Source organism: Oncorhynchus gorbuscha, linkage group LG01, assembly GCF_021184085.1.
Source record: "Oncorhynchus gorbuscha isolate QuinsamMale2020 ecotype Even-year linkage group LG01, OgorEven_v1.0, whole genome shotgun sequence".
Classification (NCBI taxonomy): Eukaryota; Metazoa; Chordata; class Actinopteri; order Salmoniformes; family Salmonidae; genus Oncorhynchus; species Oncorhynchus gorbuscha.
The window spans coordinates 119,590,015-119,603,227 of record NC_060173.1 but is presented as its reverse complement, the minus strand read 5'-3'; the positions used below and the strand labels follow the sequence as shown (position 1 = coordinate 119,603,227).

Below are 13,213 nucleotides of genomic sequence, written 5' to 3'. Positions count from 1 at the left end.
TGACAGGACAAAACCATCACACAACCTCTGTACAACATGTTGACCATCACACAACCTCCAACATGTTGACCATCACACAACCTCTACAACATGTTGACAGGACAAAACCATCACACAACCTCTGTACAACATGTTGACCATCACACAACCTCTACAACATGTTGACCATCACACAACCTCTACAACATGTTGACAGGACAAAACCATCACACAACCTCTCTACAACATGCTGACCATCACACAACCTCTGTACAACATGCAGACCATCACACAACCTCTGTACAACATGCAGACCATCACACAACCTCTGTACAACATGCAGACCATGTACAACATGCAGACCATCACACAACCTCTGTACAACATGCAGACCATCACACAACCTCTACAACATGTTGACCATCACACAACCTCCATCACACAACCTCTACAACATGTTGACCATCACACAACCTCTACAACATGTTGACCATCACACAACCTCTACAACATGTTGACAGGACACTCTACAACATGTTGACCATCACACAACCTCTACAACATGCTGACCATCACGCAACCTCTGTACAACATGCAGACCATCACACAACCTCTGTACAACATGCAGACCATCACATAACCTCTGTACAACATGCAGACCATCACACAACCTCTGTACAACATGCAGACCATCACAAACCTCTGTACAACATGCAGACCATCACACAACCTCTGTACAACATGCAGACATCACACAACCTCTGTACAACATGTTGACCATCACACAACCTCTACAACATGTTGACCATCACATCTACAACATGTTGACCATCACACAACCTCTACAACATGACCATCACACAACCTCTACAACATGTTGACCATCACACAACCTCTACAACATGTTGACCATCACACAACCTCTACAACATGTTGACAGGACAAAACCATCACACAACCTCTGTTGACCATCACATCTACAACATGTTGACAGGACACAACCATCACACAACCTCTACAACATGTTGACCATCACACAACCTCTCTACAACATGCTGACCATCACAACCTCTGTACAACATGCAGACCATCACACAACCTCTGTACAACATCAGACATCAATAACCTCTGTACAACATGCAGACCATCACACAACCTCTGTACAACATGCAGACCATCACACAACCTCTGTACAACATGTTGACCATCACACAACCTCTACAACATGTTGACCATCACACAACCTCTACAACATGTTGACCATCACACAACCTCTACAACATGTTGACCATCACACAACCTCTACAACATGTTGACCATCACACAACCTCTACAACATGTTGACATCACACAACCTCTACAACATGTTGACCATCACACAACCTCTACAACATGTTGACCATCACACAACATGTTGACCATCACACAATCTCTAAACATGTTGACCATCACACAACCTCTGTACAACATGCAGACCATCACACAACCTCTGTACAACATGCAGACCATCACAAAACAACATGTTGACCATCACACAACCTCTACAACATGCTTCACACAACCTCTGACAACATGTTGACCATCACAACCTCTGTACAACATCTGTTGTTGACGGGACAAAACCATCACACAACCTCTGTACAACATGTTGACAGGACAAAACCATCACACAACCTCTGTACAACATGCTGACAGGACAAAACCATCACACAACCTCTGTACAACATGCTGACCATCACACAACCTCTACAACGTGTTGACAGGACAAAACCATCACACAACCTCTACAACATGCTGACCATCACACAACCTCTGTACAACATGCTGACCATCACACAACCTCTACAACGTGTTGACAGGACAAAACCATCACACAACCTCTGTAACATGTTGACCATCACACAACCTCTGTACAACATGCTGACCATAACACAACCTCTGTACAACATGTTGACAGGACAAAACCATCACACAACCTCTCTACAACATGCTGACCATCACACAACCTCTACAACATGCTGACCATCACACAACCTCTACAACATGTTGACAGGACAAAACCATCACACAACCTCTCTACAACATGCTGACCATCACACAACCTCTACAACATGCTGACCATCACACAACCTCTACAACATGTTAACAGGACAAAACCATCACACAACCTCTGTACAACATCGAATACTCGAAGATTCAGGAACGGCGCCTGACATTCTGACCAGGCGCTCACGTTGCAAAATTAAATGTACACAGACATGTTAATAATTTAATCCAAACTGAGCGTCTGCACAGCCAGGAAATAGAACATGGTTCTCTTAGACGCGCCGCAAGTCCCGCCTCTCCAATCTCATTGGTTGTTAGGAGCATATACCCACGTGGGTGTTTGAAAGATGAACTGAAGTCCACACTCCAGTCCAGTTGGTAGTGGTAATGCACCTTTAAAGTTGGTTGCCAACCGCCAGATAAAATCCGCAGAAGACGACGACTACTGAAGAAGAGAAGTTTTAGGAATTTACTAGGCTTCCCCTTGTTATCTGTGGATTAGATTTAAATGTCACAGTAGAGATCACATGATTTTGTGTGACTCAAAATTCTACAAAGATCCTGTCCCCAAATTAATATAGTTTTTTCAGAGGTCGTTTTGATATTTCAGCCTGCGTGTCATAATCCCATCTGGTGTGGATGGACAAAATCAACACGCATGTGCTCGGTATAGTCAGCAGCGTTTTCTACCACCAGTAGAGGCACCGTCTGAATGACCAGACGAGGACAGCACTAGTGGTGTGACAGACACCTACCCCATTAAGACAGACAGAGACACCTACCCCCATTAAGACAGACAGAGACACCTACCCCCATTAAGACAGACAGAGACACCTACCCCCATTAAGACAGACAGAGAGACACCTACCCCACAGACAGAGAGACACCTACCCCACAGACAGAGAGACACCTACCCCACAGACAGAGAGACACCTACCCCACAGACAGAGAGACACCTACCCCACAGACAGAGAGACACCTACCCCACAGACAGAGAGACACCTACCCCACAGACAGAGAGACACCTACCCCACAGACAGAGAGACACCTACCCCACAGACAGAGACACCTACCCCACAGACAGAGAGACACCTACCCCCATTAAGACAGACACCTACCCCCATTAAGACAGACAGAGAGACACCTACCCCACAGACAGAGAGACACCTACCCCCATTAAGACAGACAGAGAGACACCTACCCCCATTAAGACAGACAGAGAGACACCTACCCCACAGACAGAGAGACACCTACCCCACAGACAGAGAGACACCTACCCCACAGACAGAGAGACACCTACCCCACAGACCGAGACACCTACCCCACAGACCGAGACATATGCCCGGTCATGAACCCCATTCAGAGGAGAGATTAGGGGTGTGTCTTCTGGCAGGTCCCTGGGCAGCTTGGTCCGGTACAGCATGAAGCCATAGTACTAGCCAACAGAACAGGTACAACATTAAACACATGAAGTCAAGTTAAAACAATGTGAATGGTTTCTTAGATCTACCTTCCACCAGGTGGTGTCCCAGGATAGAGACCTACCTTCCATAACTATACCAGGTGGTGTCCCAGGATAGAGACCTACCTTCCATAACTATACCAGATGGTGTCCCAGGATAGAGACCTACCTACCAAAACTACATCAGGTGGTGTCCCAGGATAGAGATCTACCTTCCATAACTATACCAGGTGGTGTCCCAGGATAGAGACCTACCTTCCATAACTATACCAGGTGGTGTCCCAGGATAGAGATCTACCTTCCATAACTATACCAGGTGGTGTCCCAGGATAGAGACCTACCTTCCATAACTATACCAGATGGTGTCCCAGGATAGAGACCTACCTTCCATAACTATACCAGATGGTGTCCCAGGATAGAGATCTACCTTCCATAACTATACCAGGTGGTGTCCCAGGATAGAGACCTACCTTCCATAACTATACCTGGTGGTGTCCCAGGATAGAGACCTACCTTCCATAACTATACCAGGTGGTGTCCCAGGATAGAGACCTACCTTCCATAACTATACCAGGTGGTGTCCCAGGATAGAGACCTACCTTTCATAACTATACCAGGTGGTGTCCCAGGATAGAGACCTACCTTCCATAACTATACCAGATGGTGTCCCAGGATAGAGACCTACCTTCCATAACTACACCAGGTGGTGTCCCAGGATAGAGACCTACCTTCCATAACTATACCAGGTGGTGTCCCAGGATAGAGACCTACCTTCCATAACTATACCAGGTGGTGTCCCAGGATAGAGACCTACCTTCCATAACTATACCAGGTGGTGTCCCAGGATAGAGACCTACCTTCCATAACTATACCAGGTGGTGTCCCAGGATAGAGACCTACCTTCCATAACTATACCAGGTGGTGTCCCAGGATAGAGACCTACCTTCCATAACTATACCTGGTGGTGTCCCAGGATAGAGACCTACCTGTTTCATCTCTTCAAAAGACAGAGGGTACAGTGAGCGGACAGGACCCTGAGGTGACAGCGTGTCCAACAGGCTGCTGAGGTTCCCTACCTACCAAATAGAGCAGACATTGAAGTCATACATCATGTTGTACTGTGATTTATTTCTCTTAGGGCATTGGTTTACAACCTGCAGGTCGTCCACACATTTCTTTGGTAGATAAAGCATACATATATATATATACAGTGGGGCAAAAAAGTATTTAGTCAGCCACCAATTGTGCAAGTTCTCCCACTTAAAAAGATGAGAGAGGCCTGTAATTTTCATCATAGGTCCACTTCAACTATGACAGACAAAATGAGAAGGAAAAAAATCCAGAAAATCACATTGTAGGATTTTTAATGAATTTATTTGCAAATTATGGTGGAAAATACGTATTTGGTCAATAACAAAAGTTTATCTCAATATATATATATATAGTTTATTCCAAGAATTAAAATTTGGAAATATTAATGGTATTATAAGAAATTTTACATTTTATGTTTCACAATTCACATTTTTAACAATGACAATAGGCCTTTCATCTGTAACATTCACTCTCTAAATGTAACATTCACCCTCTAAATGTAACATTCACTCTCTAAATGTAACATTCACTCTCTAAATGTAACATTCACTCTCTAAATGTAACATTCACTCTAAATGTAACATTCACTCTCTAAATGTAACATTCACTCTAAATGTAACATTCACTCTCTAAATGTAACATTCACTCTCTAAAATTAACATTCACTCTCTAAAATTAACATTCACTCTAAATGTAACATTCACTCTCTAAAATTAACATTCACTCTCTAAAATTAACATTCACTCTCTAAATGTAACATTCACTCTCTAAATGTAACATTCACTCTCTAAATGTAACATTCACTCTCTAAAATTAACATTCACTCTCTAAAATTAACATTCACTCTCTAAATGTAACATTCACTCTCTAAATGTAACATTCACTCTAAATGTAACATTCACTCTCTAAATGTAACATTCACTCTCTAAATGTAACATTCACTCTCTAAATGTAACATTCACTCTCTAAATGTAACATTCACTCTCTAAAATTAACATTCACTCTCTAAAATTAACATTCACACTCTAAAATTAACATTCACACTCTAAATGTAACATTCACTCTCTAAATGTAACATTCACCCTCTAAATGTAACATTCACTCTCTAAATGTAACATTCACTCTCTAAATGTAACATTCACTCTCTAAATGTAACATTCACTCTCTAAAATTAACATTCACACTCTCATTCAAAATGTAACATTCACTCTCTAAATGTAACATTCACTCTCTAAATGTAACATTCACTCTCTAAATGTAACATTCACTCTCTAAAATTAACATTCACTCTCTAAAATTAACATTCACTCTCTAAAATTAACATTCACTCTCTAAATGTAACATTCACTCTCTAAATGTAACATTCACTCTAAATGTAACATTCACTCTCTAAATGTAACATTCACTCTCTAAATGTAACATTCACTCTCTAAATGTAACATTCACTTTAACATTCACACTCTAAAATTAACATTCACTCTCTAAATGTAACATTCACTCTCTAAATGTAACATTCACCCTCTAAATGTAACATTCACCCTCTAAATGTAACATTCACTCTCTAAATGTAACATTCACTCTCTAAATGTAACATTCACTCTCTAAAATTAACATTCACACTCTAAAATTAACATTCACTCTCTAAATGTAACATTCACTCTCTAAATGTAACATTCACCCTCTAAATGTAACATTCACCCTCTAAATGTAACATTCACTCTCTAAATGTAACATTCACTCTCTAAATGTAACATTCACTCTCTAAATGTAACATTCACTCTAAAATTAACATTCACTCTCTAAAATTAACATTCACTCTCTAAATGTAACATTCACTCTCTAAATGTAACATTCACCCTCTAAATGTAACATTCACCCTCTAAATGTAACATTCACTCTCTAAATGTAACATTCACTCTCTAAATGTAACATTCACTCTCTAAATGTAACATTCACTCTCTAAATGTAACATTCACCCTCTAAATGTAACATTCACTCTAAATGTAACATTCTCTAAATGTAACATTCACTCTCTAAATGTAACATTCACCCTCTAAATGTAACATTCACTCTAAATGTAACATTCACTCTAAATGTAACATTCACTCTGAATCCAAGATGTTCTGGGATTCCTCTGATGGCATTGAGAAGTACAATACATCAGTCACTGGCTTCATCAATGGTCAGATTTGCCAAATGGAGGGTGAGGGAGAGCTTTGTACGCGTCTCTCTGTGTCTAGAGTAAAGGTGGTCCAGAGTTTTCTCCCCCTCTGTTTGCACATTTAACTTGTTGAAAGAAATGTGGAAAAACAGATTTAAGTTTCCCTGCATTAAAGTCCCCGGCTCCTGGGAGCCCCGCCTCAGGGTGAGCAGTTTCTCGTTCGCTTTTGGCAGAATACACTGATTCCACTATAAGGGGAGGAATACAAACAAGACTTGCTTCCACACATCACACTGTTGATTTTATGTGCGTTTTACATATACTGGACTTTTCGACACATTTGTTGATAACGGAATCTGAAAATACTCTGGATACATTCAGTAACATGACCAGAATATGTGGGGTAGGTACAACATAAGAAAACACTATGACAAGGGGTTGAATGAGAGGACTTACTAGTGTCTCCAAGTGGCCACACACCTCTCCAGACTGGGGGTTAGTGAGAGGACTTACTAGTGTCTCTAAGTGGCCACACACCTCTCCAGACTGGGGGTTAGTGAGAGGACTTACTGCTGTCTCCAAGTGGCCACACACCTCTCCAGACTGGGGGTTAGTGAGAGAACTTACTGCTGTCTCCAAGTGGCCACACACTCTCCAGACTGGGGGTTAGTGAGAGGACTTACTAGTGTCTCTAAGTGGCCACACACCTCTCCAGACTGGGGGTTAGTGAGAGGACTTACTGCTGTCTCCAAGTGGCCACACACCTCTCCAGACTGGGGGTTAGTGAGAGGACTTACTGCTGTCTCCAAGTGGCCACACACCTCTCCAGACTGGGGGTTAGTGAGAGGACTTACTGCTGTCTCCAAGTGGCCACACACCTCTCCAGACTGGGGGTTAGTGAGAGGACTTACTAGTGTCTCTAAGTGGCCACACACCTCTCCAGACTGGGGGTTAGTGAGAGGACTTACTGCTGTCTCCAAGTGGCCACACACCTCTCCAGACTGGGGGTTAGTGAGAGGACTTACTGCTGTCTCCAAGTGGCCACACACCTCTCCAGACTGGGGGTTAGTGAGAGGACTTACTGCTGTCTCCAAGTGGCCACACACCTCTCCAGACTGGGGGTTAGTGAGAGGACTTACTGCTGTCTCCAAGTGGCCACACACCTCTCCAGACTGGGGGTTAGTGAGAGGACTTACTGCTGTCTCCAAGTGGCCACACACCTCTCCAGACTGGGGGTTAGTGAGAGGACTTACTGCTGTCTCCAAGTGGCCACACACCTCTCCAGACTGGGGGTTAGTGAGAGGACTTACTGCTGTCTCCAAGTGGCCACACCTCTCCAGACTGGGGGTTAGTGAGAGGACTTACTGCTGTCTCCAAGTGGCCACACACCTCTCCAGACTAGGGGTTAGTGAGAGGACTTACTAGTGTCTCCAAGTGGCCACACACCTCTCCAGACTGGGGGTTAGTGAGAGGACTTACTAGTGTCTCTAAGTGGCCACACACCTCTCCAGACTGGGGGTTAGTGAGAGGACTTACTGCTGTCTCCAAGTGGCCACACACCTCTCCAGACTGGGGGTTAGTGAGAGGACTTACTGCTGTCTCCAAGTGGCCACACACCTCTCCAGACTGGGGGTTAGTGAGAGGACTTACTGCTGTCTCCAAGTGGCCACACACCTCTCCAGACTGGGGGTTAGTGAGAGGACTTACTGCTGTCTCCAAGTGGCCACACCTCTCCAGACTGGGGGTTAGTGAGAGGACTTACTGCTGTCTCCAAGTGGCCACACCTCTCCAGACTGGGGGTTAGTGAGAGGACTTACTAGTGTCTCTAAGTGGCCACACACCTCTCCAGACTAGGGGTTAGTGAGAGGACTTACTAGTGTCTCCAAGTGGCCACACACCTCTCCAGACTGGGGGTTAGTGAGAGGACTTACTAGTGTCTCTAAGTGGCCACACACCTCTCCAGACTGGGGGTTAGTGAGAGGACTTACTGCTGTCTCCAAGTGGCCACACACCTCTCCAGACTGGGGGTTAGTGAGAGGACTTACTGCTGTCTCCAAGTGGCCACACACCTCTCCAGACTGGGGGTTAGTGAGAGGACTTACTGCTGTCTCCAAGTGGCCACACACCTCTCCAGACTGGGGGTTAGTGAGAGGACTTACTGCTGTCTCCAAGTGGCCACACACCTCTCCAGACTGGGGGTTAGTGAGAGGACTTACTAGTGTCTCTAAGTGGCCACACACCTCTCCAGACTGGGGGTTAGTGAGAGGACTTACTGCTGTCTCCAAGTGGCCACACACCTCTCCAGACTGGGGGTTAGTGAGAGGACTTACTGCTGTCTCCAAGTGGCCACACACCTCTCCAGACTGGGGGTTAGTGAGAGGACTTACTGCTGTCTCCAAGTGGCCACACACCTCTCCAGACTGGGAGTTAGTGAGAGGACTTACTGCTGTCTCCAAGTGGCCACACAGCTCTCCAGACTGGGGGTTAGTGAGAGGACTTACTGCTGTCTCCAAGTGGCCACACACCTCTCCAGACTGGGGGTTAGTGAGAGGACTTACTGCTGTCTCCAAGTGGCCACACACCTCTCCAGACTGGGAGTTAGTGAGAGGACTTACTGATGTCTCCAAGTGGCCACACACCTCTCCAGACTGGGGGTTAGTGAGAGGACTTACTGCTGTCTCCAAGTGGCCACACACCTCTCCAGACTGGGGGTTAGTGAGAGGACTTAGTAGTGTCTCCAAGTGGCCACACACCTCTCTCTAGTGCTGTAATAAGGCACTGTGGTGGTTGATGGTAAAGTATGCTGTAATAAGACTGGGTCCTGGTAGTAAAGTATGCTGTAATAAGGCTGGGTCCTGGTTGTAAAGTATGCTGTAATAAGGCTGGGTCCTGGTAGTAAAGTATGCTGTAATAAGGCTGGGTCCTGGTAGTAAAGTATGCTGTAATAAGGCTGGGTCCTGGTTGTAAAGTATGCTGTAATAAGGCTGGGTCCTGGTTGTAAAGTATGCTGTAATAAGGCTGGGTCCTGGTAGTAAAGTATGCTGTAATAAGGCTGGGTCCTGGTAGTAAAGTATGCTGTAATAAGGCTGGGTCCTGGTAGTAAAGTATGCTGTAATAAGGCTGGGTCCTGGTAGTAAAGTATGCTGTAATAAGGCTGGGTCCTGGTTGTAAAGTATGCTGTAATAAGGCTGGGTCCTGGTAGTAAAGTATGCTGTAATAAGGCTGGGTCCTTGTAGTAAAGTATGCTGTAATAAGGCTGGGTCCTGGTAGTAAAGTATGCTGTCATAAGGCTGGGTCCTGGTAGTAAAGTATGCTGTAATAAGGATGGGTCCTGGTAGTAAAGTATGCTGTAATAAGGCTGGGTCCTGGTAGTAAAGTATGCTGTAATAAGGCTGGGTCCTGGTAGTAAAGTATGCTGTAATAAGGCTGGGTCCTGGAAGTAAAGTATGATGTAATAAGGATGGGTCATGGTAGTAAAGTATGCTGTAATAAGGATGGGTCATGGTAGTAAAGTATGCTGTAATAAGGCTGGGACCTGGTAGTAAAGTATGCTGTAATAAGGCTGGGTCCTGGAAGTAAAGTATGATGTAATAAGGATGGGTCCTGGAAGTAAAGTATGATGTAATAAGGATGGGTCATGGTAGTAAAGTATGCTGTAATAAGGATGGGTCATGGTAGTAAAGTATGCTGTAATAAGGCTGGGTCCTGGTAGTAAAGTATGCTGTAATAAGGCTGGGTCCTGGTTGTAAAGTATGCTATAATAAGGCTGGGTCCTAGTTGTAAAGTATGCTGTAATAAGGCTGGGTCCTGGTACTAAAGTATGCTGTAATAAGGCTGGGTCCTGGTTGTAAAGTATGCTATAATAAGGATGGGTCCTGGTAGTAAAGTATGCTGTAATAAGGCTGGGTCCTGGTAGTAAAGTATGCTGTAATAAGGCTGGGTCCTGGTAGTAAAGTATGCTGTAATAAGGCTGGGTCCTGGTAGTAAAGTATGCTGTAATAAGGCTGGGTCCTGGAAGTAAAGTATGCTGTCATAAGGCTGGGTCCTGGTAGTAAAGTATGCTGTAATAAGGATGGGTCATGGTAGTAAAGTATGCTGTAATAAGGCTGGGTCCTGGTTGTAAAGTATGCTGTAATAAGGCTGGGTCCTGGTAGTAAAGTATGCTGTAATAAAGCTGGGTCCTGGTACTAAAGTATGCTGTAATAAGGCTGGGTCCTGGTAGTAAAGTATGCTGTAATAAGGCTGGGTCCTGGTAGTAAAGTATGCTGTAATAAGCCCATACCATTGTCAGAGTCACAAAGCCATAGGCCATCTTGGGAGAGGCTGGGGGCATGGGACCCACAGGGATGTCTCTGAACTAGAAAGGGGAAAATATAGCCAGTATTAACATACAACATACATGTCTTCAATACCATATATGTCATCAAATGCCTCTCTATATAGTGTGATACTTTTGAACAGAGCCCGTGCATCCTAGTATGCCCTATATAATACACTAGAGCACTATGGGTCTTGGTCAAGTAGTGCACTATATAGGGCATAGAGTGCCATTTGGGACATAACCTAAGATGAACTGAGTCCTGTGGGTTTGTCCCAGTCTTGTTACCATGGTGATGGTGTCCCGTATGGCCAGTATATTCTCTACTGGGTTAGGACAGGTTATGGGTTGTTACCATGGTGATGGTGTCCCGTATGGCCAGTATATTCTCTTCTGGGTTAGGACAGGTTAAGGGTTAGGCTTGTTACCATGGTGATGGTGTTCCGTATGGCCAGTATATTCTCTACTGGGTTAGGACAGGTTAAGGGTTGTTACCATGGTGATGGTGTTCCATATGGCCAGTATATTCTCTACTGGGTTAGGACAGGTTAAGGGTTGTTACCATGGTGATGGTGTTCCGTATGGCCAGTATATTCTCTACTGGGTTAGGACAGGTTGAGGGTTGTTACCATGGTGATGGTGTCCCGTATGGCCAGTATATTCTCTACTGGGTTAGGACAGGTTAATGGTTAGGCTTGTTACCATGGTGATGGTGTTCCGTATGGCCAGTATATTCTCTACTGGGTTAGGACAGGTTGAGGGTTGTTACCATGGTGATGGTGTCCCGTATGGCCAGTATATTCTCTACTGGGTTAGGACAGGTTAATGGTTAGGCTTGTTACCATGGTGATGGTGTTCCGTAGGGCCAGTATATTCTCTACTGGGTTAGGACAGGTTAAGGAGTGTTACCTTGCTGATGGTGTCCCGTATGGCCATTATATTCTCTACTGGGTTAGGACAGGTTAATGGTTAGGCTTGTTACCATGGTGATGGTGTTCCGTAGGGCCATTATATTCTCTACTGGGTTAGGACAGGTTAAGGGGTGTTACCTTGCTAATGGTGTCCCGTATGGCTAGTAGTTTCTCTGTAGGGTCTCCTGCCTCAGACAGAGGGGCGTTGTAGTCATAACTGGTCACTACCGACCTAAACCTGTTACCATGGTCCGCTCCTACAGGGTTAACAAGACAACAGTTATACATCTGATCCTACAGGGTTAACACAACTACAGTTATACATCTGATCCTACAGGGTTAACACAACTACATCTGATCCTACAGGGTTAACACAACTACATCTGATCCTACAGGGTTAACACAACTACATCTGATCCTACAGGGTTAACACAACTACATCTGATCCTACAGGGTTAACAAGACAACAGTTATACATCTGATCCTACAGGGTTAACACAACTACATCTGATCCTACAGGGTTAACACAACTACATCTGATCCTACAGGGTTAACACAACTACATCTGATCCTACAGGGTTAACACAACTATATCTGATCCTACAGGGTTAACACAACTATTACATCTGATCCTACAGGGTTAACACGACTACATCTGATCCTACAGGGTTAACAAGACAACAGTTATACATCTGATCCTACAGGGTTAACACAACTACATCTGATCCTACAGGGTTAACACAACTACATCTGATCCTACAGGGTTAACACAACTACAGTTATACATCTGATCCTACAGGGTTAACACAACTACATCTGATCCTACAGGGTTAACACAACTACATCTGATCCTACAGGGTTAACACAACTATATCTGATCCTACAGGGTTAACACAACTACATCTGATCCTACAGGGTTAACACGACAACAGTTATACATCTGATCCTACAGGGTTAACACAACTACATCTGATCCTACAGGGTTAACACAACTACATCTGATCCTACAGGGTTAACAAGACAACAGTTATACATCTGATCCTACAGGGTTAACACGACAACAGGGTTAACACGACAACAGCTGCTCGTACAGGGTTAACATGAGGGAACAATACTTTGACAGTATTAAATGATTGGTATACGAGACTTAATGAAGGAAATATTGATACAGGCTATTAAACCAACCATTCCAGTAGCCAAAGTTGGTCCCTCCTTCAAACATATACCTGTAGTGAGAGAATAGA

The 13,213-nt window shown here is 44.3% G+C and overlaps 1 protein-coding gene across 1 annotated transcript in view; it reads right to left on the bottom strand.

Annotated features, from left to right (window-relative positions):
- Positions 1–13,213, bottom strand: part of glb1l (galactosidase, beta 1-like) — a 58,371-nt gene that overhangs the window by 5,775 nt on the left and 39,383 nt on the right. Inside the window, exons 9-13 of the mRNA XM_046295403.1 lie at positions 13,155–13,205; positions 12,108–12,226; positions 11,023–11,097; positions 4,474–4,563; positions 3,347–3,460 (exon numbers count right to left, since the gene is read on the bottom strand). Of these exons, the coding sequence (XP_046151359.1) occupies positions 3,347–3,460; positions 4,474–4,563; positions 11,023–11,097; positions 12,108–12,226; positions 13,155–13,205 (449 nt within the window). The remainder of the gene's footprint in view (positions 1–3,346; positions 3,461–4,473; positions 4,564–11,022; positions 11,098–12,107; positions 12,227–13,154; positions 13,206–13,213) is intronic.